General features: G+C 37.9%; 1 protein-coding gene across 1 annotated transcript in view; it reads left to right on the forward strand.

Moving 5' to 3' along the window:
- The window catches only part of LOC150075134 (leishmanolysin-like peptidase), an 807,866-nt gene that overhangs the window by 762,510 nt on the left and 18,460 nt on the right, over positions 1–26,896 (forward strand). The window contains 1 exon segment of the mRNA XM_090388304.1: positions 15,394–15,546. Coding sequence (XP_090244430.1) covers positions 15,394–15,546 — 153 coding nt within the window.

Genomic DNA, 26,896 nt, shown 5'->3' on the forward strand with positions numbered 1-26,896 from the left:
ATTGCTATTTTTCATCTTTATTTATTTAAAATACTTCCTTTTCCCTTCCCCATCCTCAATTTAATACCTCACCCCATGCCATGTGCTTGTTTCAAATTTAATTAAATCATTTAAATCCTATCTATACATAATTAAATCCTACACTAAATTCTACATATTTATATTAACCATATTTATTCTAACTTGATCCTTATTTTTACCTAAATAAATTACACTGTGTTGGGACTACCTTGTCCATACTGTATTAGAATGTGCTAATTTCATTTTCATTGCTTTTTTGGCCTATCACTTTTCTTCTATTAATAGACAAGTATAGAAACGCAGTTCCTGATACATGGTCAGGTGTAGTCCCCTGATGAAATACCTGATCATATATCAATATTTATTTATTTCAGCTGACATCAGATCAAGCATATTCGCCTTAACTATATTCAATCATTTTTTAAATGTTTCCCCCCCCATATCTGATGACAGGTATAAACACTATCATTTTATTTTCATTTTTTATTTTTATTTTGTATTTTGATGTACTAATTTTACTTTACAGTTCTCCCACTTTCTATTGGCTTGGTAATTCAGCCCATAATTCTATTAATTCATCTTAACCTTTAGGATATTAACATTCTTTCACCTTTCACAAATCTACTACACTTATTTTTCTACTTTCTACACCCTTCTAGTTACTGGCACTTTGTGTAACTTTCACATCCACTTATGCATACTTTATTAAATATATTAATACAAACTTATATATACTCTTGCATTCTTTAATGCTGCTTTGCACTTTTAGATGCATCTGTCATACCTGATTTATTAACCTTTTTTAACAGAATTCCTCTTCATATGTGTAACTTTTTAAACATTTCCTTTAAGAGGTTACATTTAATATGTATGTGTGTATATATATATATATATATATATATATTATATATGTATTTTTTTTTTTTTTTTTTTTATGAAAATCGCCGACCGGGCTAGCCGAGTGGGTAAAGTACCTGCCGGGCAACCCAAAGGTCGCGGGTTCGATTCTCGCCTCGGGCTTGGATCAAAGTACTGCAAAAAAAACCTTGGGAGGTGCAATATGGCCACAGAAGCCGATGCTCCAACAACTACCAAATCAAAAAAAAAAAAAAAAAATGAAAATCCCAACATAAAAAGTATTACATGAGAAGAACTCACAATATTGTGCATGGGTAGAAGGCTGCAAAGGCAAATGATACTTGTTCACATTACAATTAAATTCGGTAGATTGCATTTTACAGGAAATACGATAAGGATAAACGAAGAAGAAAAATTGGTCCTGTGAGTTTGGACTTTGATGCTGACTACTTGCGGCATGTGTTCGGACTGGTCTGAAAAAGAATAGTGGAATTACAAATACCAATCCAGAAGAACAGTGCCCATGGAAGTATCTATAGGAAAGGCATGCAGCAGAAACAAAACATCTATGAGACAGAGAGGGGAGAAACTTTGTAAGAGATAGGTCATTAATTAACCTAACTGCCCTGTTTTGAATGGGATCCGGAAAAGTTGCCCCCCCCCCCCGCATTTCGCCCCCCCCACATTTCGCCCCCAGTAGATAATGAATAGTCTATAGAAATGTAAATAATACACCTAATTTTTTATTAATTCTAATTTATTTTGTTTTAATAGAATTAATCAATCAAAGGTAATCAATCATAGAATAAATGCACATTATTATTGTTTAAAACTCGAAGTTGTATGCAATGCCTCTAAGGTAATCAATCACATTACGATTTTGAAAATCTTGGACTATTCTTTTGATTCTAGCAGAAATTGCAGCATACTTCTTGTTCCATTAGAAAACCACTCCTGGCTACGCGCCAATAACTGAAGATTGTTACTAGTGGAAAAAATAAGTGTGCGATCCGGAAGCAGTTCGTCCTGAGAATCATATATTAAAAACTGTTTAATAGATTTGATAATTGAGAGCTATTAAGTGCTCGATAATTCCTATATTCTATTATATTATAAATCAACAGGGATTACCTTTATTTTAGATATAGGAAGTTTCTTTTCCAACTCTCTTAGTCCAACTCGCTAATAATTCTTGAGGATGGTGATATCAATTTTGCAAAACAGGTGGGACATCTTCCCCACTGTCAGAACCGTAGTGTTCAGACCGTGCGGTCTCAACAATGAGCGCTCATGACTGCTGTCTACAAACACCATACTTCTGGCAGCATGGAAACTATTACTTGGATTGGCATAAAATTAGATTTTTGAGGTCTAAACTGTTTAATAAATATGGACCGATTATTTCTTTCGGTCCTATAGCTGGAAAGTTAAATTTAGGAGTCTAATAAAATTGGATATGGGGGGGGATTATTCTCTACATTCCTTAAGTCGGACTAGAACTTTTCGGGCGTTGTGTTCACAGGAATAGAGCAATTCACAATTAATCATTGATATTGCCATCCTCAAGAATTATTAGCGAGTTGGACTAGGAGAGTTGGAAAAGAAGCTTCCTATATCTAAAATAAAGGTAATCCCTGTTGATTTATAATATAATTAAAAACTGTTGTACATTGCCATCGATAATAATTTCTTGATAATTTTGTGAAATTACTAGGTCCTGGAGATTGCTCGGTAAAGCAGCAGGAGTACCATTGTTGCATCGAACATGACGAATGGTTTGTTTAAGTGAATCCTTTTTAGGAAGTAATGCTGTGACATTGGTATGAGCCTCTGCAAATAACTGATGCAACAATTTGCTGTGGTTGTTGCATGTTGCCGTATTTGACCAATCAATTGCAGTGCTTCCGAACTTACAGCTTGAGCTGCATGGTTATGTTTAGTTACGACTTTCACAACTGGGCCTTCCAAACCCTCTGTCCAAACACGCCCTTTGCAGGTGGAACGTTTTTGAATTGAGCAAGAGTCCACTCTGTATCTTACTTCTCTGTGGATGGCGGCGAAAACAGCAAATGGCGCGCTGTCAACTGCGCCATGAAATGTGAGGAGAGCCAGATGCAGGAACTTTTATTGTTTGAATTTAGACAAATCAGAACAAGATTCACTTGTTACTGAAAAGACTCCTATAAGATTAGTCACTGTTCTTTCCCCCGTGTCCGTCACTAACCACGTGACTATCACCCTCGGTGGTCGAGTATGTATTCTTTCCATGTGAAAGGATTAACAGTTCCAGTTAATCCTTTCACAATGAAAAGAGAACCCTGAAGACATACAAAAGGGGAGAAATTAGTTTAAAAGCTACATGACAATTTGTACACGAATGTCATTTTGAAAATTTGTTCGGAAAAAGTTAAGAGTTATCGGAAGTTCAGTTCGAGTAATTGAGAGAGTTTAACATGGAATCTCCACTAAAGGGGCTGGGACTTCAATAAAAATTCGAATTATCGAGAGTTGACTGTACAGTATTTACATTTCTGTAGCCTACTCATTATCTACTGGGGGCAAAATGTGCGAGGCGAAATGTGGGGGCCACTTTTCCGTAAACTGTTTTGAATGGACTGTACAAGCCTGAGAGAGGTTATGTGGGCACCACCCCAGATCTGGAAACAATATTTCATGGTTGCGCAGATTTGTGATTTGTACAGAGTGAACATCTGTTTGGAAAGGAAAGTAACGAAAGAGCAAACTCAGTTTTTTAGATACAAGAGGAAGCAATATTTGTAATGTGTTTATACCAAGAGAAAGATTAGAAGTCTGGGTAATCCACAATAAAGATCTATCATCTTGCCTAGAAATCAACATGGTGCAGAAGAATCCATTTTGCGAGATGTAAGACAATACTGAGTTTTAGAAGGAGTGAAATCAACTAAGTTATCTTTGTCCCACTGGACAATTACCTGGAGATAAGCATTTAAGGAATTTGTAGTGGATATTTGAGAAGTTGAAGCTGTTTGGAATTTATGAAAATAAAGTGTTATAACCACAATTATTTTAGGAAACAAATTATTTAACTTTCACAGAATGATCTAGAAGATTCTACTGTTGTAGCTTTGAGGCCAAAAGCTGCCTTATTCTTCGGCAGTTCGAGATCCCTGATGAGGTCATTAAATTCACTTTCTGTGATCTTACGTGGTTCAGAAGGATAAAAGTTTGGAAAAAATGGTGAATCCCTTGACTTAGATGGCTGCTGTACTTCTTCATGTATATCAAGTTGATCGGTGTCTTCGTCAGAGTGCACAGAAAAACAGCCAAATGGTTCAGGAATAGGTAGTACCTTACCGTGAGACACGGGACAAATTAAATTTGGTAGTAGGACAGTGACCTACCAAATTATATTTGGTAGGTCACTGTCCACTTTTTCTTCATTGTCATCCCTTTCCTAATAAGAGGCACCATACAGAAGTAACAGTGTGTGGTGTGATTTGTTTGCTTCCTCCATATCATGAGCACTGCAAAAGGCATAAAACTTTCGATTCACCCACGTAGTGTAGCATATGTGTGGATCCCAGGAAACCAGGTCTTGGTCGCCTACTTTACACCCAAAGTACAAGAAGTAAGCCTTTTTTATGGCTCAAGTTAAGGGACACTTTCTTGAAGCTAATGTGACTTCTCCACATATGTAACGGAGGTCATCTGAACTATTCACACAATTACGAGGCATATTAATCTTACACAACACAAATAGTAGGAATCTCACAGAGAACAACTGTAAACTGAGAACAAATCACCCAGTACTTAGTCATATTCAAGGATTATTGCAACAGAGTTGAAGATGCATTTGAGGCGATGATTGCTATGGATTTTGCCTAGAACTGTAGTTGATAATGTAGAGTAAGTCGCTAATATGAGACCCCAACTGTAATTCGAAAACAAGAGCCGATTGACAAATTTTAATGTGATTTTTGTGTTCAGTAGCATAAAATTAGTCAAGATTGAGTATTTTCATAACATTTTACGTGTTGACCAGTGTGATCAAACAGATTTTTGCAGAAAAATTCTGGCTTCTCAAGTGAGCAATCTATGAACATAGGATCTCACCCCAGCTCCATACTATAGCAGTATCCCAGGCCCTAGTTATTCCTAGGCTCCTCTCACTTATGGAGAAAGGAGATTCCTTATTATAGTAAAGTTGTTCACTGTACTCATCACATCTCCCTCATTCTGGGATCTCTGTAGCTCTAGGGTTCTGCATCCTCCACTTAGAGCAATCCCTGCAATATGCTTTGTCCAGTCCCACCAGCATCTTTCGGGTTGCTTTATCCCTCATCAGGTACTTAAAGAAGTACAAAATTTATGATGACCTCAACTAATTTTCTACTTTGCAGACCCCATGTCTCTCCATACTGAGTGCTTCCACCAACACATTATGATGGCTAATTCTAATCAGGACCTGGTGACTCCTAATGTGACATTCTTGATTTTATGGTATCGTCTCAACTTGTCCTGTCCACGTTTGGGCTGTGGATTTCTCACAATGAGGATTCAGCTTAATTTGTCTCCACCACTGTTTAAACCTTATAGTGCTCAGTAAGGCATTACTTACACCACAAAAATAATTACTCCAAAAATTGTCTCTGAATGTTTATGCAGACTGCAAACTATAACTCTGGCAGCATGCTTCACTTGGCCTCAGAAAACCAAGGATCCCGATATTGAGCTTTCTTTGGCTGTTCTTCCCCTTTTTCTGAAGGCACCTCCGTAGCCAGGTGGGAAGGAGCAGCAGTGCATAGCACACACTTCTTGATTAGACCGGGGTTTGAGCCCGTCACCACCAAATACGGAGGATGTGGAAAGGTCAGGGAATGACCACCGCATATTCCTGGAGCAATATGGCCTTGGTTGCTAATGCCCCTAAAAACCAAATAACAACAACAACACCTTTTTCTGAAAAACTGCTTGAATCTGATCTGTTTCCTCAAATTGGGAAAACAGACATGTAATTCATTAATGGTGTGGGCAAAAGTCATACACCTGTACTCTCCTCATGGGTTTAAATGAAAGTCTTTCAGAGCCTAAGGTTGAACCATAGCCCACAGGTGATCTTATGAAACCAATGTATGATACAGCAAGAGCATAACATATTGCAACATACAGTGAATACCATGTGGACAGATTGGAAAGGGCCAGGGAACTAAGCTTCTTATCAAGAACTGTCTGAAAGTGACCAGATCTTTTTCAGAATGGTAATGATCAGTGGTAAAGAAAGATGATGATAATGGGAGTGTGTTACAAGCTGTTGTTGTTATTTGGTTTTTAGGAGCGTTAGCAACTAAGGACATATTGCTCCGGGGATATGCAGTGGTCATTCCCTGACCTTTCCGCATCCTCCATATTTGGTGGTCACGGGCTTGAACCCTGGTCTAATCAAGAAGTGTGTGTGCGACGCACTGTTGCTTCTGCCCACCTGGCTATGGAGGCGCCAGTGTTACAAGCCAAATGGCTCCAAGGAGTATGATAAAAATCTGTTTAGGCAACTTGAATAGACTACTAAATATGATTGCCTTATCATATGTGATTTCTGTTGACTGGAAATGACACTGGCAAGACACCAAGTGGAGTTAGATTTTTGAACCAACTGGATGATTGTTGTTTATTTCAGTATATCAAAGGGAACAAAGGACTGAAATATCTTTGCCCTAGTTGTCATCGAGGGTTTAGGCAATATCAAGGAGGTGTGACAGTGAAGGACCCAGTATACATCTTTGATGCTGCCTGAATCTTTAGTGAAAGAAAAGAGTGAAGGCTTTGGTTTTGTGGGGGGGATATAACAGTTAGAAGTATTTTTGGTTCTCTTAATTGAAGAGATAAACAAAGCATGAACACATTTTTGGAGGTGCTTAAAAGATTAATCCTGTAGCCACTAATGTGTTCATTCCAATAGAGAAGTGCCACAAAAGAAAAATGCCAAAATGGATGAACAAAAGAACTGAAAGGCTTAATTACGTAAATGAAAAAAGCATGTGATAGTGATAGTTCAACTATAGCAGGACACTGCTTCTTATAACAATTATAAGCATATTTGTAAAACAAAAACCCCTGGATACTCTGCAGTGATCTATACAATTGAAAGTGCACTTTCAATTATATAGATCATTCCTCAGTGAAGAGGAATGAGCTTGTAGTGATATTACTATTTTTGAGATGTCTGTCAGGAAAGTTACTGTTGCTGAGGGAGGATAAGGCCCCAGAGGTAGTTGATGTATGTTCAGTTACATCCACATGTCACTTTTTTTTTTTTTTTTTAGTAGGTCAAACTGCATAATGGTATTGCGACCATTATTAGAGATGATACCCTTGGGCTGGAGAAGCACTCTTTTCCTCAGACCATAAGGAAAAGTCAAAGAGGTAATGGGAAACTGTAGGCTGGTAAGTTTGATTTCTGTGGTTGGCATGATCACTGCCAGTCCTACCCATTAATCATCCAAAGGCACTTGTTTACGGCATTATAATAAATATACAGCAGGAACCTTCACCAGGAAGTACTGTTGAACTTGGTTATAACGAGCACGGAAATAATGAGATCACAGCTGTAATGAGCAAAAAGCTAATGATTTTAATTTACACATATTCCCATACAATCGCTCACTGTTAAAATGAGCGTACTACATGGATATACTGTACAAATTTTGGTAACTATGCAAACATTCTTAATTGCTTGGGTAGTCGAAAAAACCCAGTTCTTGGAATAGACAAAAATGAAAAGGGCTGTTTAGCTTTTATAACCACCCACATCAAATTAGCATTAGTTGAGGCATATGATGCAAGAAAGCAAGCTTATAGAGCATCAGCAAAAAAAAAAAAAAAAAAAATCCTTCCCATTTCACCCATCCAGCCACTCCAAATGTTTGTCTAGTTCAGCCTTAAATTTATTTAAGCTATCAACTTCCACAACAACAGATGGAAGTTTGTTCCAGCAATCAACTACCCACTGGCTAAAGACAAATGTTCACACATCTATTCTACAACTGCCTTTCCTCAATTTGAATCTGTGAGCCCGTCTGCACTGCTCAGCGAACTTCATATTTGACTGCACAATTATCCCCAGGTCTTTTTCTCTTTCCACTTCTCTTAGGTTATTGCTACCCATATGAAGTACTTTGCATTTATCAATGTTAAACTTCAGTTGCCACTTCTCAGCCCATCTGCCTAACTTTTCTAGATCCTGTTGCAGTAGCATACTGTCTTTATTATCATTAACAACCCTGCCAACCTTTGTATCAACTGCAAGATTGGACATTAAACCTGATATGCCTTCATCGATATCATTGATAAATACACAACAACAACAATGGGCTCAGCACTGAACCCTGGGAGACTCTACTAATAACATTAGTCCATGTAGAGCAGTGTCCATTTATTACCACTCTCTGCCTGCTTCCATGTGCAACAGTATTAAAGCTTTCCTGAAATCCAAGTATATGATATCAAAATAATTTTTTGCATCCAGTTCCTTTGTGATCACATCATAGTATCCAATCAAATTAGTCAGACAAGACTTCCCCTTAACAAACCCATGCTGCACCTGAACTATTACTGCAGTCTTGTCTAGGTGATCCTGCATCACTTCTTTCACCAGTGACTCAATTATTTGCATCACCCTTGAACCCCATCCAGGATCCAAGTTTAGCGGGATCCAAAGAACTGTTTATAATATTTTATTACATATGACATACTGTGCATCAGGAGCACATTTATTTCCAACACATGTAAAGCCAAAATGCAAATAACTGTCATAGTACTTTTGCTTTAGTTTTTTATTAATTAGTTACTGTTTTTTCACTTCGGATTTTTCGGAACAAAAGGCTGCTCTTATTCATCCTCACTTTGAATTGTGTTCATTTTCATCAACCACAGTTGCACTACCAGGACTACTTGCTTCTTGTTTTAAGGTTCCCTTTTTTTTACCACAAATCCATGGTCATTTATTATAATAATAGCATTTCAAAATATTGATAATTATCAAAAAAAAAAATTATACAAGGAAGTGAGTTTAGTTATGATATCAGTTCGCTTCCCAATCTCCTTCAAACCATGTACTCCTGGCTAAATTGCATACAAATGGCATATTAGATCACTGCAGTGCTACTTTTTCGTAGATGCCATTACTTCTACGTATGGCGCACGATAGCCTTAGATGCTGATGCACCATTAAACCTCTAATAACCAACCAACCAACCAACCTCTATGTATACTTCTCTATGCAAAAGCCCGCCAAAATAAAGTGTTCTGGGGTCTATTTGATTATTAGTTTATGCCAGTATATTAATAACCAAAAAAAAATTATGTTAAAGATTATAATGATACAAAAGTGGTGTATGCTACAAAATTTGCAAAATTTATTTATTTTATTGCAAATATTGCTACAAAGGTGCTATGAACATCAAAAAGACGTGTATATATGTTTTATTGACTACGAGAAAGCCTTCGATTCAGTAGACCACGACCGCCTAATTGACCGACTGAGAAAACTTGGGCTTGAAAACAATGATATCAACTTTATTACAACTCTCTACTGGAATCAAACAGCCCGGCTTCGCTATGACAACGATCTGACAGACCCAATTCCAATAAAAAAAGGCGTCCGGCAAGGCTGTCCATTATCTCCCATTCTTTTTAACATCTATTCGGAAATGATCTTCGACCAAACACTGGCTGACAAGAACATCGGCATAAAAGTTAACGGACACTACATCAATAACTTAAGATATGCCGATGACACAGCACTAATAGCGGATTCAGAACAAGATTTACAGACCATCTTGAACGAAGTGGACATAGAAAGCCAAGCATGGGGGCTACGAATCAACAAAAAGAAAACAAAGGTGATGAAGGTCAGCAGGACTGCAAGCAAAATCACGATCAAACTAAACAACGAAAAATTAGAGCAAATACACCGCTTCAAGTATCTCGGGGTACTCATTGATGACCAGCTGAACCATGACGCCGAAATCAAAAGCAGAATTGAACAAGCCAGGCAGGCATTCACCAAATGGAGAACCCTCCTCACCGACAGAAGCTTGAACATCGTGCTCAAATTACGCACATTGAAATGCTACATCTGGCCAATACTGCTCTACGGTGTAGAAACCTGGACTCTAACATCAGCCACTACAAAAAAGCTCCAGGCCTTCGAAATGTGGCTCTACCGAAGAATGCTGAAAATTCCGTGGACAGCCAAGATAACCAACGCACAGGTCCTGCAGGACATGCACACGGAACGGGACCTGCTCAAAACCATCATCAGCAGGAAATGCAAATACCTAGGTCACATCGCTAGGAACCAACAAAAATATCACCTACTACCACTCATCCTGGAGGGAAAGATCGAAGGCAAGAAACGCCCAGGCAGACCGAAAATGGCATGGCTAGATAACATCAACACCTGGCTTCACATGCCAACAGCACAAATTCTACACGCAGCGCTAGACAGAGAACAATATCAAAACGAAGTCGCAAACGCCATTCGGCAGCATTAAAGAAGAAGAAGAAGAAGATTTATTTTATTATTTTTCGCGGAACACAGTTTGGGAAACAATGCCTTATACAAAGGTATAATCACCTCCTTGTCTCCTCTAGAAAAAGTCCTATACAGTAATACGCCGACTTACGTGAACTCGGAGTTACGCGGTTCTTGATTTTTCCGTTTGATGTATATCTAAAATTAGCTTACCAGTGATTTGAAAGTCAAATCATAAAGCTTGGGTGACAGCTTCCGTTTTTGAGGACTGGTTTGGTCACCACTTCATACCCGTAGTCGAACGTTATTGCAAGTCTAAACAGATTCCATTTAAAGTGATGCTTCTTATTGACAATGCACCCGGTCACCCTCCTGCCACCCTAATTAATTTCGACCCACATGTGAAATTTGTGTTTTTGCCTCCAAACACAACCAGCCTGCTTCAACCGATGGACCAGGGAGTCATCAAAACATTCAAGGCTTACTACACGAGGCATTCGTTTGCACGTCTGAATGAAGCTATGAGACAAAATAGTGAGATATCTGTTAAAGATTTTTGGAAACAATTCAATATTTTAGATGCCGTAAGAATCATTGAAGAATCTTGGGATGAAATTCACAAAAAAAAACATTGAATGGTGTCTGGAAGAAACTTTGTCCATTTTTTTTCAAAAACGAGAGGAAAACACCAGAAACTGACCATGTCACTCATGTGATAGAAGAAGTTGTTAATCTTGCTAGGCAATTAGATTTGGAAGTCAATGGTGGTGATGATGTCAACGAGCTGTTGGATTCACATAGTCAGGAGCTGACAATGAATGAGCTCATAGAGATGCGTGAGCAAAATGCCACTGAAGTATCCGACACTTCAGACCCAATTTCCCCAGAAAAGCACATGACAATTGCAAGCTTGACAGAAGGTCTCAGCTCAATTGAAAAGGGCTTAAAAATTTTAGAACACAGACTCCAACGAAGAACGCATTATAGCTACAAAGCAAGGAATAAAAAAATTATTAGCTTGCTACGAAGAAATTCTGCGTGAAAAAAAGAAGGCGCTGTGTCGTCAGACGAATTTGTTAGATTTTATGAAGCCATCGACATCGAAATAACTTTTTTACGTAACTCATTTATTTTTTAATACATATTTTGTATTAATATGTATAAAGAACTGCAATTTTATTAAATATTTTTCTTCTAAACTAGTGTTTTTGTTAGTCCTTGGTCCCAATTAAACAAAATTTATATGTATTTATATGCAAAGTTGTACCCCAACTTACGCGAATTCGACTTAAGCAATTTTCGTCGGACCCACCTATCACGTAACTTTGGGGTATTACTGTATATCATTGACAAAACTCCATGAGCTGCTCTGGCAGCCCGTTTGCACTGCCTAGAGAACTTCATATCTGACTGCAAAATTACCCTCAGGTCTTTTTCATTCTCCAGCCTCCCTGAGTGTAGTACCACGCAGTTGGTCTGTCTCTTCTGGGTTACTGCTACCCATATGCAATACTTTGCATTTGTCAATATTAAACTTCAGTTGTCACTTCTCGGCACATCTACCTAACTTTTCTAGATCCTGTTGCAGTAGCCTAATGTCTTTACTATCATTAACAACCCTGCCAACCTTTGTATAATCTGCAAATTTGGACATTAAGCCTGATATATCTTCATCAACATCATTAATAAATACACAAAACAACAATGGGCCCAGCACCGAACCCTGGGGGACTTCACTAATAACATTAGTCCATGTAGACCAGTGTCCATTTATTACCACTCTTTGCCATCTCCCACTCAGCCATCCCTTTATCCATTACAGCAGCTTGCTCTTAATGCCATACTGCTCTAATTTGTAGAGCAGTCTTCCACATGCAACAGTATCAAAAGTTTCCTGAAATCCTAGTATAAGATAACAAAATTATTTTTTACATCCAGTTCCTTTGTGACCACATTGTAGTATCCAATGAAATTGGTCAGACAAGACTTCCCCTTAACAAACCCATGCTGTGCCCGAACTATTACTGCAGTCTTGTCTAGGTGATACCTGCATCACTTTTTAACCAGCGACTCCATTATTTTCCCTGCAACAGAAGTTAAACTAACAGGTCTATAATTATTTGCGCCCCCACCCCCTTTGTGAATTGGGGATACATTTGCACATCTCCAGTCTGTGGGGACCTCCCCTGAATCTAAGGATGCTCTTAATTATGGCTAAGGGTTTGCTTACTTCCCTTGATGCCTCATTCAATATAACTAGATAGATTCAATCTGCCCCAGGCACCTTTTTTATGTTTAACTTCAACAATTTCTTCTCCACTTTGCTCTTCGTTATTACAAAATCATTTAGCTCCCTGTCAGAGTTTAATAAACTTCTGTCCTCCCCTTCCTTACAAAATACCACATGTGTGAATGTAGACAAAATACTTATTCAGTTTGTCAGCTGTCTGAGCAGGATCATCAACAGTTGAACAAGCAACATCAAGTGGACCAATCTGATTCATCCCCTTCCTTCTAAAGTTTACATAAGTAAAGAAGTCTTTGTTTTTCTTTGCATCCTTTGCCAAGGATGTCTCGTAATCAGCCTTCGCTTGCCTAACCTCCTTTGTGACTTGATTGCATACTAGCTTATATCTGCCATAGGCTTCGGTGTTACCCGATAATTTATATACATCCCATGCAGTTTTCTTCTCAACCACGAGCCTCATTAGTTCTTGTGACATCCATTTAGGTCTAAATCTTGAACATTATTTGTTAGTTGGTATGAAAAGCATAAAGCTTCCAAGATTAATTCATTGAAGGCACTGCATTTAGAATTCACTGTTTTTAACATCATCAGTTGATCCCAATGTAGCCACCTTTACCCTTGATGGTAGTCATATCTTTAAGTAAATCACATCAGTAGACTGCAATCACTGACACACCTAATGGTTCCTTTATCTGAAATTCCTAATGCATGAATCATCACTGTTAATAATCAGATGAAGAGTATTTCTCCCTCTGGTTGCCCCTCGAACATGTTGCTGTAGAAACAATTCTCCAATAAATCCACAAAAGTCTTGTTAGCATGCGAGTGACCAACCTACAAGTTCCAGTCAATATCTGGAAAGTTAAAATCCCCCATTACAAAGACATTCTGATTTACTGGCCCACTCTATTTCTCTGCACAATTGTTCGTCGTACTCATCAGAGTACGACGAACAATTGTGCAGTAACAACGGCTTGTAACACACTCCTACTCTCATTTCCCCTTTCCCACACCAAACTGATTCAACATTGTACTGTCACCCATGTCAACTGGATGTACATCCTTAGATTTTGTGTTTCTTAACTAATAGCATAACCCCTCCTCCCTTCCCTATCCTTTCTGTACACATTGTACTCCCCAAATCCCAATTCTGCACTGCTTATATCTGTGTGACATCATGTCTTTGATATCCCAAAATTTGCCTTTGATGCCTTGATCGGCACTTCAAATTCATCAAATTTATTTACTATGCTCCTAGCATTGGTGTACATGCAAGTATACATACACCTGTTCTTACCTCTTAGTTACCCTAACACAGTCCATGTTTTTACTTGTTCCATGATGACTCCCAGCAGCCCTTGAAATTCCTAGCAACTTGCTCTGTAGGCTGTTGTTCATTACAATAGGAGCAGTGCAAGAATCGTTTTCACCTCTGCCTGCGGCTACTGTGAATATTCCCCAATCTAGCAGTTTTCCGACCTGCCTAACACTGCCTCAATAGATCATCAGAAAATATTCTTGCACCCGAATTAGCGGTCAGTTTATGACCTTGTCTTTTCGAGGACAGGGCTATACACTTGTCGCATTACCCTATTTACAGATTGTCTTGTATTCACTGAACCATAAATTTATTTTGGTATTTCCAAGCATTTTGGAAATGGGACATCTAAGAATTTTGGAAACAGGGCTTCTAAGAACTTTGTATGCATTTCGGTACTTCTAATAACTTTGTATGCAGATCACTTTACTGTCATTTTAAAGTAAAATCGGTCAGAAATGAACCCTTCCTTCGGAAACATGTCTACTAACAAACGAAAGTATCTCTTGATTTGTGAAAAAGTCTAAATTATTCGTAAGAACATGGTGCAAAAAATGTTGATGCATGTAAAAAGTTTTCTTTGTCCTCTTCAACAGTATCGACATAATGGAAGAATAAACATGTTTACATATCAGTGCTGAGAAAGTGCAAGGTTACAAATATTGATGAAGCATTGCTTCAATGGTTCACTACACAAAGAAGTGCTGGATTTTAAATAGACAGTCTGATCTTGAAGGCCCAAGCGCTAAACAACTTGGACACGAAGATTTTGCATGTAACCATGGTTGGCTGGATCGATTTAAAAACCAAATACTGTATAAGCACATTAATACAAATAATATGTAGGTATATACTAATATTTTTTCCTCTCTAATATTTCTTTTGTTTTTTAATCCATCTTTTTTTTATTATTATTATTAGCCATATGGTGCAAGGAAACCTGAGGCTTTTTCTGCACCAGCCAAAAAAAAAAATTCTGAGTTACCCTGAGAGAGAGAGAGGGGAATCACCAAGAAAGAGAAGAATGATGATCCAGCTTAGGACCATGGGTGTGCCCATAATGACCAGATGTGAGCCCATGGGGTTTATCAAGTTATTGAGAATTTTAAAAAAATAGGAGGTAGATTTAACTCATCACTGATATAGTAATAGTTATAAAGAGGAACTTTTGTCGAACCCTTGATGTTCGTTATAACCAAGTTCCACTGTATTATATGAATCAAAAAAATGGAGAAAATTTTTTAGAAATAAATCTTGGCACCACTGTGGGTTTTCTGGACTCAAACACAGTGGCAACAAACTTTATAATACCCATCGCACAATTATGATATATTTATTACAAATATTTGCTGTTTTTAAAACAAAAACACCAAAAGTAGGTTTTGAAAATGTAAATTCTCCATAAAAACATTTAAATTTCTTAAAATTTTTCAGTACCATTGTGCTGGAGGGAGACTTCATATTGAAGTAGCCAACCATACATATACGTGCTTCCATACAACTCAGCAACTGAAAATTCAGCTATATTTTTACGGATGGTTGCATATTGGTACCATAGTGTGTCCTCCATGTCATGAAATCTGTGGGGTATGTATATAATATAATGTAAGTTTATTTTATCTGTATTATTAGCTTAAATTAGGTATACAACGGCAGTTCTCATTATATGAATTTTTGCCATTACTGATTAATAAAAAAAAAATAAATAAATTCAAACATTCTTTTTGCATGTGTGTTTTCTGATAAACTTAAAATCTGAAAAGGTTTTAATTTGCTGGCATCCTTCAATTAGGTCTGATCATGATTTCTAGAAACAATTTACTAACTAGAGAAGGAAAGAGTAGCCACTTATGGAATAAAAAGGATGGTGGTTGGAACTTGTATTTTGATTTTTTGAAACTGGAAAGTTTTAAAAAATTATTAGCTGTAAATGTTGTTATAAGTGTTTTTAAATTTAAAACTAGACTATATTCATAGTTCTGCACTTGTCTCAATCACACAAGAAGAAAATGTGACATGTCTGCAGAGCATTCACTGAGCTAGGGGATTGCACAGGTGCCAACTCTCTGGATTTACGACTTTTTATACTCAATTTGATCCCTTCGCCATCTCACCACCATAATATAGTTGTTGACAAAGAATTGATCCAGCTTTCACAAAAACTCAGCTTTTCCCATCTTTTTCTTTTCTGCAAAAAATAGTGAAACTACTTTAAAATTGTACATTTTTAAAAAATATTCTGAATTTTGCTTATTATCATTAACAGATCAACTAATTAGGTGTACTAGTCTACATTTCAAGATATAAATGTGGGATAACAGCCTTCTTGTCTGTGATGCACAGTAATTTTAGTGTACTTAAATTATGTGAAGCTCAGTAACAGGGTTTTCAGTAATATGCCAAAGAAATATATCATGAAATTTCAGAAGACATATATGCAAGACTTTCTGTGTATTGTAAAATCTGAAAAATTTGCCATATGTAGATGTGACTTTTCAATTTCGAACAGTGGTAAACGTGATGTAATTGGACATTTGCAAACAAATAGGCATAAGGACAGCATGCAGTGCACATAAAGAAATGCAAAAATAAAAATAGCATTTCATGGTGATGAGGTCATATGCTGAAGATTTATTTGCATCTTTTATGATAGAACAAAATATTCTTCTGAGTTGTGGTGATCATGCAAGTGTGTTTTCCAGAAACATGTTTCCCAATACCAAAATAGCAAAAAAAAAAAAAAAAAAAAGTTCTGATAGAACAGAAACAAGCATTGTTAAAGAAATTGAATGAATAGGGTAGTGATCACCCTAAAAAATGGGCCATTTTTGATTGCTACAGATGACAGTAATCAAAGTGATTCCAGTCCTATATCCCATTGTGGTAACCTTCCATAATTGAAGGAGAAAAAAAAAAACGTCAAATCAAAAGCAGATTGATCCAGTATTAGCAATGGAAGGTGATTCTACATGGTACAACCATATAGCATGTGGGATTCGTTTAATAAACTGTTCTGGCACATAGTGTTGATAATGCACCCATTATGGTAGGCCTAAAAATTAGAATAGCAGGAATAAAGAGGAGCTTGAGAACACAGTGCTAATAGGCTGTCCTTGTCATCTTATTGTGTGCTGAAGAGGGAACTGCATGCCTTCCTGTGAAAGTGTATGAACAGCTGGTAGACATTTACTACTATCTAAAAATAAGTGCTAAAATAACTGATGAATGTGTAAAAAAAGATTTTGAAGCATGTGTGTATATAGATTTTCTGTCTTCAGTTAAATGTGTATCCAAACTTGAAGAACAGTGGCAACCTCTGATAACTCTAAAGTAGAGGTTAGATTGGTGAGAAAAACCATATGAATACTTTTCAGTTACTAAACTGAAAAGTACAGTAAGTGATTAATAGTGAGTGCCATTGACTAAAATCCAAATGATATTCATAATCCAAAAGAAATTTTGAAATAAGACAAGTTAATGAATTCCCCAAGGATAAAAACTTCTAAACTGTAAATATCTTGTGAAAGCAATCCTAAACAGTCCAAGCAAGGTGAGGATAACACACCTAGAATTATCAGCTATGTTCAGATTTTAAAATGTTGGTATAACGTTTGAACATGCAAAGCAATTTGCTTGTTTCTTTTAAATGTTATGCAATGTTTGAAAATCAACAATTTCAACTGTTCGTTATTTCAATTGTTTCAACTGAAATTGTTTCAGCAATTTCAACTGTTTAATAACCCTTCATTCCGATGTACCTGACATCACATACTGATATCATTACCTCTAGATATGTTCAAGAATTTTATGTGCAAATATATTAAAATGATAGTTTTTAAATTTTCCACTTCCATTTAGAAGTTGATTATCATAGTAGACTAAACCAGAAGGATGATTCTGATTGGCATTTCTACTGCCAAGGTCATGGAGTGTTTAAAACGAGAGTGGAAGTTAATCTTTTGTTCGATGAGGAAGTATTTTAGTGCTATGCATGACTATATGGTACGCAAATTCCCACTACAAAATGATTTCATATAAATGCCAAATTTTGTCAATTCACAGTACACCATTTTCGAATCTGAAATTTTGATAAGTTTCCAGTACTTAGTGTTTTTAAAAGAAAAGAAATGGATGAAGCACTAGAAGTTTTGCAGCATCAGTTTCAGTGTGAAGACCTACCAGATGCTAATATGAAAGAACAAATTTATGTATAGTTGGTTCTGGTTTAGGAACTAACAAGTGCAAGGAAGCATGAAATATAACAAATTATCCCAAGTTATTCTTGGTATTTTAATAATTCATCATAGGAATGATGAGTCAGAGAATATTTAAGCACATAAAAAAAAAATTCTCACTATGATGAATCTTTGAAATGCTTTTGATAGCCAAGTGTAAATGGTAATGCCAATGTTATACGTAAAATTTGGACTTAACATTTCTGAAAATGTGCAGCACTAGAGGAAAGGAATGAACCAATTTGTCAACTGGATATGTGTGTTATAGCTTTGATTGTTGTGTTCTGGCTGCTAACATACTGAATAAATGTTCTGCATCCACATTGACATGTGAATATTAGAAATATACAAAGTTACAGTTGGAACCCAATTTATAACCTAAATTTCAATTGTCATAAAAGGTTTATGATAATTAAGAAGAAAGTGGAAGAGAAATTGTTTAACTAAAAGTAAATATCCTGTGGCTGATGGAATCTATTCAATTACATTAAAAGAAACAGCGAAGAAGTAAGAAAACACTTTGAGTTCTGGAACTGGATTCATGAATAATTCTTGATTACTCTGACCAAGTTTCAGAATATATTTATTTATTATTAAAATCATACAAATAAAATATAAATAGCTTTGATTAAACATACAGTAAAATATTAACATAAAAGTTTAAAAGATATTGAGTTAAAAGTGTTAAAAATATAATAAAGTAAAATAATAAAATCTAGAAACAGCAGAGTTGTTGTTATTATTTGGTTTTTAGGAGCATTAGCAACTAAGGCCATATTGCTCCGGGGATATGCGGTGGTCATTCCCTGACCTTTCTGCATCCTCCGTATTTAGTGGTCACGAAACAGCAGAGCTTTCAACATTTGCATTGGGGCAGTGAGTATAAACACAAAAAAAAAAAAGAAAAAAACACCACGTGTAAATGTCAAATAGAATAAAAGCAAAGAGGGAAGGAAAGGAAAAGAGAGAAATAATTCGTGACGATACTGAGATTAACATAACCTCAGGATGCTCATGAATTACCCAAAGGAGGGAGGCAAATGTTGTAGCAAGGACTGGGAGCAATGTGTACCCAAGTTCACATAGCACAACAGAATCAAAGATGGGATGTATTTAAATACTATCATTAGAGTTCAAAATGTGTCTAGTACTGCATATGAAGGTATATTCCAAATAGCGAAGGATCTTTTTCCTTTGCACCATATGACTAATAATAATACAGTGGATTCTGGTTATTTGGGCCACCGGTTAATCAGGGCAGCCATTTATTTGGGCAAATCTGAAAAAAACAGAACCCAATCAAGAAAATAGCCAGGTTTTACTTCGCTTAATTGGGACAACATGCCGTTTAATCGGGGCCGGAGACCGCAGCACTGGAGATTACTCTGCAATTGTCTCCGACCGTACCATGTTGTTCGATCGGATTTCTAGAGGTCAAAACAATAAAAACAATTAGCAGTCACCTGTTTATTGGGCTTTTCTGTTAGTGCAATCTATCATAAATGGATAGTAAACTCGATCTTATTGAATTTGCGATAATACTGACAGCTGGAATTCTGTGGGTTATTATGGTGAAATGTGTTTACACTTCCATGAAATCTTCAATCAAATAAAAAAAATTAATTTTCAGAATCTTCTCTTCATTCTTATTTTTAAAGCTTCGTAACTTGTTACTCCGTTTTCACTTGCGTGTATCATGTTACTTGCAATTTGCGTGTGATGTGTTCTTTGTTATTGATTGCTTATCTTTTTGCTGTTTTAAATTTTAACCCCCACCCAAAAATGTCAGTGAACAGAAATGTCAACTAGTTAATATGTGCATATTACAGTACGTATTAATTATTCCGATTATCATGTATATTCTTCCGATTTTCACGTATCATTTAATTTTTTAATTGGTAAGGTAATAAAGGGTAAATTTTTGCTTAATATGTCTTTACTTTTATAGCCTGTGGATAATATTCCTCCTATTTTCGCTAATTAAAATTCAATTCACAAATGTGATCATAATGACCGGTGCTTACTACAACGTCGTATAGTGAACGGTACTTTACTGTGGTGAGACCATTGTAATAAGGTATAAGGTATGTTCGTGTCAGACGGCACCTGGGATTTCTCCCATCTCCGCGTGTGTTTCGCTGTATCGAGGACAGTACACTGTCAAGCCAGAGACTTGAAAGTGTGTGGGTCATGTCTGTGCAGTGTGATATGTTGTGCCCATTGTTTATCCGGCTTATTGGCCGCCAGGCCCCTAGTGGGGCCCGACGTTTCCCATACCCTGCCACGTGGAGGCTAGCCGGGTGTATCCAGTATCACAACAATTTGCTCTGGCAGGTCCTGCCACCTAGTTTCCTGGGATTTCAGTGGCTAGGGCCTATTAAAAAAAAAAAAAAAAAAAAAAGTTTATGCATTTGACATTAATGCTTAATGGGATTGCTGTTAGGAAATCGCTGGTTAGGGTTGAACACTAAAGAGATGTGTTAAAGGCCAAATAGGTCGGGCAAAATTTTGATGTTATTAAATTTAGACATGTAACGCTAGATAAAAACTGATAGTGTTAGATATCTTAGAGATTTGCACAAAACCGGTAGAGTTTAGACGTTGGTTATAATTTGGCGGCATTGTTAAGGGGTGTACTTGGTCGATTTAGTGAGAGAGAGAGGGGGGGAGATTGAAGACTGGGGAGGAAACAGATTGAAGAATAGGGACGGATAGAGTAGGCATCCCCAAAGAGGTCAGTGGAGACGAGCCCCACCAGGTGAAATATGGGGGGTAGGCATTAGCATTAGCAGAGGCATATGATGCAAGAAAGCAAGCTTATTCAGCATCAGCCAAAAAAAAAAAAAAAAAAAACCACTCCCATTTCACGCCTCCGTTCGTTCGAAATACCTGTCCAGTTGAGCTTTAAATTTGTTTAGGCTATCAACTTCAACAACAAGTGATGGAAGTCGGTTCCACCAACCAACCACCCGCTGGCCAAAGGCAAATTTCCGCACATCTATCCGACATCCGTCCTTCCTCAATTTAAATTTATGCCCTCTGAGGTGATTATTCTGAGAAAGATGAAGAATCCCATTGGCATTGAGCATGCTCAAACCATTCAAAGCCTTATACACCTCTATCAGATCACCTCGCCGGTGCCTAGTCTCCAAACTCTGTAATTTGCAAAACTTAAGCCTTTCTTCGTAAGAGCAACCCTTTGTTCCATTTACTAATCTTGTTGCCCTTCTCTGTACCCGTTCCAGCAGCTCTACATCCTTCTTGAAATGAGGCCTCCAGACCTGTATACAGTACTCAAGATGTGGCCTTACCATTGCCTTATACAAGGGAATAATCACCTCCTTATCCCTGCTAGAAAAATTCCTGTATATCATTGACAAGACACCATGAGCTACTCTTGCAGCTCGTCTGCACTGCTCAGAGAACTTCATATCTGCCTGCACAATTACCCCCAGGTCCTTTTCATTCTCCACCACTGTCAGTGTAGTACCGCAGAGTTGATACGTTGCTCTGGGGTTACTGTTTCCCATATGCAGCACTTTACATTTGTCGATGTTAAACCTCATTTGCCACCTCTCAGCCCATCTGTTCAACCTTTCCAGATCCTGTTGCAGCAGCATAGCGTCAGTATTGTCCTTAACGACCCTGCCAACCTTTGTATCATCTGCAAACTTGGACATTAAACTTGATATCCCATCATCAATATCATTCATAAACACCGAAAACAACAACGGACCCAACACTGAACCTTGAGGAACTCCACTAATAACATTAGTCCACGTTGAGCAGTGTCCATTGATTACCACTCTCTGTCTTCTGCCACTCAACCATCCCCTTATCCATAGCAGCAATTTGCCTCCAATGCCACACTGCTCCAATTTGTGCAGCAGTCTTCCATGTGCAACAGTATCAAAAGTCTTTCTAAGATCCAAGTATATAATATCAAAGTTATTCCCTGCATCCAGTTCTTTTGTGACTACATCATAGTATCCAATCAAATTGGTCAGGCAAGACCTGCCCTTAACAAAACCATGCTGCGTCTGAGCTATAACTGAATTCTTGTCTAGATGATCCTGCAGTGCTTCTTTAACCAGTGCCTCCATTAATTTACCTGGAACAGAAGTTAAACTAACAGGTCTATAATTACTTGTGTCAGCCTTTGATCCTCCTTTGTGAATTGGGGTTACATTTGCACATCTCCAGTCTATGGGTACCTCCCCTGAGTCCAAAGAAGCTCTCATAATTATGGCTAGGGGTTTGCATACTTCCTTTGCTGCCTCCTTTAATATAACTGGATAGATCCCATCCACCCCAGGTGCCTTTTTTATGTTTATCCTCAACAATCTCTCCTCCACTTTCCTCTCAGTTATTACAAAATCATCCAGCTCACTGCCAATGTTTACTTTACCTACATCATTCTCCTTCCTGAATAACTCCTCATGCGTGAATGTAGATGCAAAATACTCGTTTAGATTGTTAGCCACCTGGGCAGGATCCTCAACCGTTGAACCATCAATATCCAGTGGACCAATCTGATTCATCCCTTTCCTTTTCGAGTTCAAGTATGTAAAGAACTCTTTTCTGTTTTTCTTTGCATCCTTTGCCAAGGATTTTTCATAGTCTGCCTTTGCCTGCCTAATCTCCTTTGTGACTTGGTTACAGACCAACTTATATCTATCATAGGCTTCCATGTCACCCATTAATTTGTATGTATCCCATGCATTTTTCTTCTCTGCCACATGTCTCATTAGTTCATCTGACAACCATTTAGGCCTAAACCTTGAACAATATTTCTTAGTTGGTATGTAAAGCCTGGTAGCCTCCAAGATTAGTTCCTTGAATGCTTCCCATTTTGAGTTTGCTGTTATTAACATCATCAGTTGGTCCCACTGTATAGAATTTAAATACTGTCTCAGACCATCATAGTCACCTTTACGAAAACAAAAACCCTTCCCTTTACCTCTGATGGTAGTTACCTCCTTGAGTAAATCCCACTTCAACACACTGTGATCACTGCCACCTAGTGGTTCATTTATCTGCAGGTTCTTAATGCATGAAGAATCACTACTGATAATCAGATCAAGAGTATTGCTCCCTCTTGTTGCCTCACGAACATGGTGATGTAGAAAACAATCATCCAATAAATCCACAAAAGCCTTGCTAAGGTGCGCGTGACCAACCCACAAACTCCAGTCAATATCTGGGAAATTAAAGTCCCCCATTATAAGACTCTCTGATTTACTGGCCCACTCTATTTCCCTGTACAATATCTTATTATACTCATCAGAGTCATTAGGCCTATAGCACACTCCTACTCTCAATTTTGATTTCCCTATGCTTATGTCACACCAAACTGACTCGACACTGCCCTGTCCATCGATGTCGACTGGCTTCACTTCCTTGGACTTTATGTGTTTCTTAATTAATAGCATAACCCCTCCTCCCCTCCTGTCCTGTCTATCCTTTCTATACACATTGTATTCCCCAAATTCCAGTTCCGCATTACTTATATCTGTGTGACACCACGTCTCTGATATCCCAACAATATCTGCCTTTGATGTTTTGAGCAATACCTCAAATTCATCAAATTTATTTACCAAACTCCTAGCATTGGTGTACACGCAGGTATACATGCACCTGTTTCTATTCTTAGCTACTCTAACACAACCCATGTGTTTACTTGTACCGCAATGACTACCAGCAGTCTCTGAAATATCCTGCATCTTGTTTTTCAGACTTCTGCTCATTTCAATAGAAGCAGTGCAAGAATCACTTCCACCTCTGCCACTGGCTACTGTTAATCTATTAGTCCTTGTATCCCCCCCAACTAGCAGTTTTCCAACCCACCTAACACTGCCTCGACAGCATCAGCAAAAATTCTTGCACCCTTTCTATTTAAGTGTATCCCATCCCTGTAGAAGCAATCTCTCCTGTTAACAAGTACAGTCCAGGCTGAAAAAAATTCTACCCCTTGAGCCTTGCACAATCCCTCCAGGGCCGAATTGATCGACAAGGCTCTCATCATATACTCCCTCCTATCGTGTCTGGGCAGAATTGCAGACACTTTCAGTAAGTTAAAAATAACTTACATTACTTTATATATACTGTACCAACAAACATTTACAAACCACATAAACACTATCACTGCATTCTCCCCTAAAAGGAGAGGAGAGGAGACAGAGATCTGTCTCCTCTCCATTCAACCCTAAAAGGAGAGGAGACAGAGATCTGTCTCCTCTCCTTTTAGGCAGGGAGGAGAGGAGACAGAGATCTGTCTCCTCCATTCCTTGCCTGGGGATGGGGTTTTAAAGGGAACCAGGTTAGAGTACCCAGTTCGGATCGCCAATGGCGTGTTGGCAGCAAAGCCGCAGAATGTCTTCATCGGTGTCATGTCCAAGGAGTGTCAAATCCGGTATAAAGGTCCAGCTGCCCATCCCGCTCTGGGGGTGGGATATGTTAGCTGGCAGTGGGGAACCTACCAGGTGAGGGGGGGAACATGCACATTTACTTCATTTGTAATGTGCATTCTCACTCTACTTGCATTCTTTTTTTTCATTATTTTTTTTTTATACTTTTTCTTATTTTTTTTTTTTTTATATTTTTTTCTTTTTTTTTTTTTCTTTTATACTTTTTTCTTATTTTTTATTTTTTTATTTTTTTTTTATATATATATTTTTATTTTATTTTATTTTTTTTTTTATTTTTATTATTTCACTCAACTCATTCATCTTTTTCTCACACACCAGGAGGGGATGCAATGATGGGTAGCGTAAATTTAAATACTAATTAAAACTAGGGTTAGTGTGTACTTAACTTAGCGTTTGTGGTTTGTGTTCTTTTCTCTCACGCTTACACTTTTATTCATTCTTCTAGCTCTCATCTCATTTATTCGACTCTTTCTTTCTGCACTGCACTCTTTGGGCACCGCAACTTACTGTTATTCTTCAGTTGTGGTGCAGGCCTAGCTGCAAAGTTTTTTTTTTTTTTTTTTTTTGCAGGCCAGGGGAGAATGCAGTGATAGTGTTTATGTGGTTTGTAAATGTTTGTTGGTACAGTATATATAAAGTAATGTAAGTTATTTTTAACTTTGTATTCTTTCAGCCAATTACATTTGCTCTTCTGCTCATTCCCATTCACTTTCTCTGCATGCATTCCCATCCCCCTCCCCTATATTGGTTTGGGGGCCCCAGGTTCCTACACATGGCATGGTAGTCATGGGGAGTTTTGTTATGTCAGGTTCCTGTCAGGGTGCAGAATACTGCTATCCTAACAGTTTTTAAGTCATCATCTGGGCGTGGTGGGAAACTTGGGCAATTTTACTATTGATTATTGTTTAATTGCTGGGGGGCTGAATTGCCATTCTTTGCATTGCTCTGCGCATTTCGAAAACTTTCTGTGTGAAAGATGTAAAAGCTTTATAATTTTGCTCTTCTATGATGAAGAGATGCTCTTCTCCCCTGGGAAGGGGACCAATCTGTGCTATTAGCACTGTTCTGGGGATGTCATATATTATACATTCATAGAGAATGTGTGCCCAGTCTTCACTTTCGCCACAGGTGCAGTTTGGGTCATCGGTCAGGCCTAAGGAGGTTAGTTTCGCCTTTAGGGAGCCGTGTCCTGTCAATATAAATGTTGTAAAAAGTCCAGGGGCATACCACTTAGGTGGCTTTGGGCTAACCATTGACACCAGTGGCAGAAACCGTTTGGTGACCAGACCTCTGGTTTCCTGCTCCCACTTTGTTTGCCATAGCTCGTGGAGCTTTGTGGCTAATCTTTTTCTTTCATCATTGAAGGTACTGGTTGTATCAAGGGCTATCCCCAGAAATTCTGTGGGTATGCCCTTTTTAAATCTATAATATAAGCCTCTTTTAGCTATTTCCAGGTAAAGTGGGAGAGTTCCGGCCAGCAACTGTAGTGCAGGTGTGCTTACTGTGCGACATGCTCTGGTAATAGTGAGTAGTATTGTCCTTTGTATCGATTCTAATTTATTCCTATTTCTTACTATGGCCGAGCGGATGAACCACGCACCGGCTCCATAGGTGATAACAGGTAGGAACATTGCACGGTATATGATTGCCAGGGTCTTTCTTTTGAGTCCCCAGTCTGCTCGACTGATCCTGGCAATCATACCTGCATAATTTGATTGTACAGTGAACCAGTAAAGCAGGGGTCCATTGTATTTTTAGCTATTTACATGAAACTTCGGATAATTGGGGCAGCCGCTTAATCAGGCCAAAATGCACTAGTCCCGATGTGTCCCAAATAACCAGAATCGACTGTAATAATAATGTCTAAGCCTGTAACAGTACTTCGCAGTTGGTATGAAAATCTTAGTAGCTTCAATGATGATTTCCCTGAATGCTTTCCATTTAGAATTTGCTGTTAGTAACATCATCAGATGGTCTCACTGAATAGAATTTAAAAACTGTCTGAGACCACTCTAGTGAACTTTAAGCAAAAACCCTTGACTTTACCTTTGATATTAATTATGTCTTTAAGTAAATCTCACATTACTACACTATAATCACTGATGCCCAGAGCATCTTTTACCTGTAGATTTTAATGTATGAAGAATTGCTGCTGATAATATGATAAGGCGTATTGCTTCCTCCTGTTGCCTCTCTAATGTGCTGGACCTCCTAACATGGTAAGAGGTCATGTCCTTCCAGACAGTACTGTACAGCTATCACTAACTGGGCAAA

The sequence above is a fragment of the Mastigoproctus giganteus genome, chromosome 14, assembly GCF_048544385.1.
Source record: "Mastigoproctus giganteus isolate SK-2022 chromosome 14, ASM4854438v1, whole genome shotgun sequence".
NCBI classification, from domain to species: domain Eukaryota; kingdom Metazoa; phylum Arthropoda; class Arachnida; order Uropygi; family Thelyphonidae; genus Mastigoproctus; species Mastigoproctus giganteus.